The sequence below is a fragment of the Lipotes vexillifer genome, unplaced genomic scaffold (genome assembly GCF_000442215.2).
Source record: "Lipotes vexillifer unplaced genomic scaffold, Lipotes_vexillifer_v1.1 scaffold496, whole genome shotgun sequence".
NCBI classification, from domain to species: domain Eukaryota; kingdom Metazoa; phylum Chordata; class Mammalia; order Artiodactyla; family Lipotidae; genus Lipotes; species Lipotes vexillifer.
The window spans coordinates 331153-335604 of NW_006786690.1; the positions used below are offsets into that span (position 1 = coordinate 331153).

General features: G+C 36.1%; 1 protein-coding gene across 1 annotated transcript in view; it reads right to left on the reverse strand.

The window, feature by feature from the left end:
* The window catches only part of STX12 (syntaxin 12), a 38243-nt gene that overhangs the window by 15290 nt on the left and 18501 nt on the right, over positions 1-4452 (reverse strand). The window contains exon 4 of the mRNA XM_007459078.1: positions 630-767. Within this exon, the coding sequence (XP_007459140.1) occupies positions 630-767 (138 nt within the window). The remainder of the gene's footprint in view (positions 1-629; positions 768-4452) is intronic.

The window sequence follows — 4452 nt, forward strand, 5'->3', positions numbered from 1 at the left end:
CGCAACGGGAGAGGCCACAACAGTGAGAGGCCCGCGTACTGAAAAAAAAAAAAAAAAAAAAAAAAAAAAAAAAAAAAAAAAAAAAAACTGAATCTAAGTTGGCCCTCAGTAAATGTACTCAGTGGAAAAGCAGTTTCAGTGCTCTGCTTATGTCTATGGGTTCACACCTTCTCTTAGACTTTGACTTTAATATTTTCATGGCTCTTAATATTTTTAAGAAATAGGGTTGTTAAAATCTAGTATTTGTTAATTCTTCTCAAAGAGAAGCCTAGTCCAAATAACCTAGCCTGCGATATTCTAGGAAACAGATGTATTCTTTTTTCTTTTTTTAAGTTTTTAACATAAGATCAACATGACAAGAAAAAAGGAAAAAGAAAATTACACACAATTCTACCTGTCACGTTTGTAAATCTTTGGACACATTCTTTGCTAGTCTAGTGTACAAAGTGACCATATGTACACTTTTTTTTTAAACAAAGGGTATACCAATCTGACATTTTCACAGCAGCTAACGTCTATGTTTATTATTTGGAGGGATAGTAAGCAAAGAAAATGGTCAAAAATATATTAAAAACTAAGGAAAGAACATCCTGAAATTTGCAAAGGTCTTCTTTTGGAAATAAACTTACAGAAAGACGAGATCCAGCTCTTGCTCTGGCAATACTCTCCTTTTCCTTTTCAGATACCCTTCTCTGCACAGCCTGGAAATTGTTTAAGGCTGCAGAGAAGTCATTCATGAGACGTTCCTTCTGAAGTTTCTGCTGGCGCTAAGGAAATTAAATAAGAACTTGAAATTTCACATTAACCCAGAATCATTTGGTTTTAATTCCCATTAAAAGCAAAATTATAACTCCTAAAGAGTTCCAACTAGGAAAATTATTATGAAATAGGCTCTTCCTTAAATTAATAAATTTGTCCTTTTCTAACTCAAATCCCTGGTTAATACTATAGGCCAAGTCAGAGTTTTCCTTCTTTCATTCTGACAAACCTGGGAATTGGGTATCATTTACCTGGTAAGGGAATCTCAGAGGGAACCACAATTCAAAATGTTAGTTCCCAGGAGAATCTAAAAGCAGAATACCCAACAGAGATTGTTTTCTTGCTAAAATGTTAAAACTGTATTCATCTATACTGAGTTCACAGCTTACCTGAAAACCATGGAATCATTTTCCTTCACACTGTAGTGAGGTTCAAAATCTTTGAGAACCTGAAAACTACTTTGTAGAGTTACAAGCTACCTTTACTAAGCTTACTGATGCTACGTCTCAAAAAACACACACTGAGAGCACTTGCTGGGTGCTGAGAACACAGAAATAAAAAGTCACCCCTGACCTCAAACAGCTTATCATCTATTTGGAGATAAAGAATTTAGATATACAAATAACAAATCAATACAAATAATTGCTATATTCAATTAGTACTATACAGAGTACTGTACACATTATACAGAGGCAAGTATGATCAGTAAGAATCTAAGCAATCAAAAGGCCTCCAGAGGAGGTGGGCACTGAAGGAAGAGTAAGGCGTGAAGAGCAGAGAGAAGGGGTAAGGCGAATGCAGGCAAGGCAACAGTGTGAGCAAAGGCATGGTGGCAGAAGTTTGCAGAGGATCTAGAAAAAGAGAGTTTGGCTGAAACCAAAGGCTTTTTCATGAGCATAGCTAAAAGATAAAATTGGAAAAGGAGGAAAGGGGGTGGCCACGGCAGGTTTTAAATGCCAAGATAATGAGTTTGGGATTCAACCTCTACAGAACAAAGAGCAACGAAGATTTCTGTGTGGAGAACACGATGGGTACAAAATGATAACTTAGAAAAATTAGTCTGTGATGGTGATGGAATGGGAAGAAGAAACAAGTCAAAAAGATGACTGCAATAATCTAGATTTAAGGTTAGGAAGACATGGTATCAGTAATGGGAACACAAAGAAATGAAGCTAAGAAATATTATGTGACTGGCTGTGTGGAAAGGGGTATAAAGTCAAGGGATGACTCAAATTTCACACCTGGGAGAGTGATGGTAATACTGAAAGCAAATTTAGAGAAGGGACTTTTTATCCCTTGTCTTGGATTTTAATTTTTACATAAACATTATAACAATAGGGGGAAAAAACCCATCACTCCCCAATCTCACTATACAAAAGTACTATCTTTTAAGTATATCATTAACATTTTCCATGTTACCATACTCTTCACAGTTATGGTCTTTGTTATATAATACTCCATCAAGTTGATCTAGTAAATTTTAGGTAAACATTCCTTCTAGACTGTTCCATTTTTAACCATTATAAATAAAGCTAAAGTGAGCCCCATTGTAACAGCTAATATTTATACAGTGCTTATCATGTACCAGTACTGTTATAAGTAGCTTATATAATAACTCATTTAATCCATACTCAACCTATAAATTAGGTACTATTATAGTACCTATTTTACAGGTCAGACAAATGAGGCACAGAGAGGTTAAGCAATTTGCCTATGATCACACAGTAAATGGCAGAGGTAGAATTTAAATCCAGGAAATTTGGCTCTGGAGTATATAGTTGGTTTCTTTTTCTTAGAATGCAGACACATTTGCATGAGTGGGAACATTAGGTCAAAAGGCACAAACTTTTTTATGACAATAAGCATTGTTAATCAGCTTAGTTAAGGGGTTTGGGTGAAACAGGAGGAATTCAGTATAAGACAACACATTAAATTTTAGATGAAGGCAGCATATTCAAGAGGAGATGCTAGAGCAGGAATTGGCAATATGGGCCAAATACTTAGAGGTTTAGGGGCTAGGGCTTGAAAAAGACCTGGGGATCACGTTCATAAAGGTGACAGGAAGCTCATAAAAGTACAGTAGAAAAGACTCCTGAGGGAGAAAGCATAGAGTAATAAAATTACAGGATCAATGGCAGAGCCTTGGGGCACACCCACTTCTAGGAAGATATAAAGTCAGAGAAGGAGGCTGAGACTCAACCTGGGGTAAGAGAAAACAGGCCAGAAAGTGATCACCAGAGTTGGGAGACATGAAAACTACTTTGTAGGCTCTACTACAGAGATCATGGAAAGAAGAAAGTTTCAGCGAAGACAGGATGGGTAAGAGGATCAAATGAAACAAAGAAAAGTGAATACACTCAAAAATGGCTACTGGATTTAGCAACTAGAAGATTACTGATGATAGCACATAAGTATGAGAAAAATGCTGAGAGTAGGATGTATGGTTTGATAGTCCAGTAACAAAAAGATGGGTGACAGGGCTAACGTTAATTAGATAAAGAAACAATTGAAAGGGAAAAGAATATTCAGCACAATAGGAGGAAGGGAATCAAGGACTTGTATTTCACCAGAGAGAATATGTCTGTAGATTTATTTCATGTTCTTAATGATCCAAGATAACGTAAGGGAACAAGAGCATGCATAATCCAAAAATAAATTCTATTTGATTTTGGAATACGTTAGATTTATTTTTAAGCAGATTGAACTTTATATTTTGCTTAGGCTACTATTTAACACTTAAGTACTTTCAATACTCTGTTTACATCAGACTCTTAGACTCCCTTTTTATTACTGCTAAAACTGTCTGCAAGTGTGTATTCCCTAAGTGCACAGTTGGGAGGAGGAAAGGGGTGATTTGGGAACAATTTGAGATAATGAATGGCAAGGGGGAACTGGTCCATAGGTGAAATATCAGCATGAGTAACAAAACAAACAGCACATGTGGAGAGTCAAAGGGTGATTACATTAAGGTTACTACTTTGTAGCAGGATGACAAAAGCACCTAGTTTGGGTTCTTTTCTTTTGTGCAAGGGGATGCCAAAACTCCAAAGACTGAACCATATACTTCATGAAACGACTTGCCAGGAATGGGTTAAACTGATGATTTTCAAACTTTTTTGATGGAGACACAGAATAAGAATGTGACATCTTGACCTAGCACCATATATATACATATGTATGAAAGTTTCATTAACAGTATTTACCCTTATTACATGGTTACACACTCTGATATTTCTACTTTGTTTCATTTTTATAAATGATGATCACAACACACTAAAATTGTTTTATGTTCCAATAGTCACAATGCACAGACAACCTGGGATAGGGAGGTGGTAGGCTTCATCTTTAGAGCCATCAGAGATAGGATACCATCATTTTAAAAATTCAATAATAAAAAGAAATGTATGTTAAGTGCTCCCATGAATGGTACAGAAAGTAAAAGCAAAATAGAATCATAATAGGCTAAGATAGATGGAGAAGGTTTTTGCCCTGGAAGAGAGAGGATTTGAGGCAGACCATGAATAATAGATTAAAATGTCAAGCCACAATGGAGGGGGCACATCTGACTTCAGGAACATCTGAAGAAAAGGCACGCATATCAAGGGAACAATGAATTCCAGTAAAAATTGTGTGGTTTTAAAGGATTTAAATGGCCACTGAAGAAAATGACTTAAATAGAGGAATCTCTTTCCC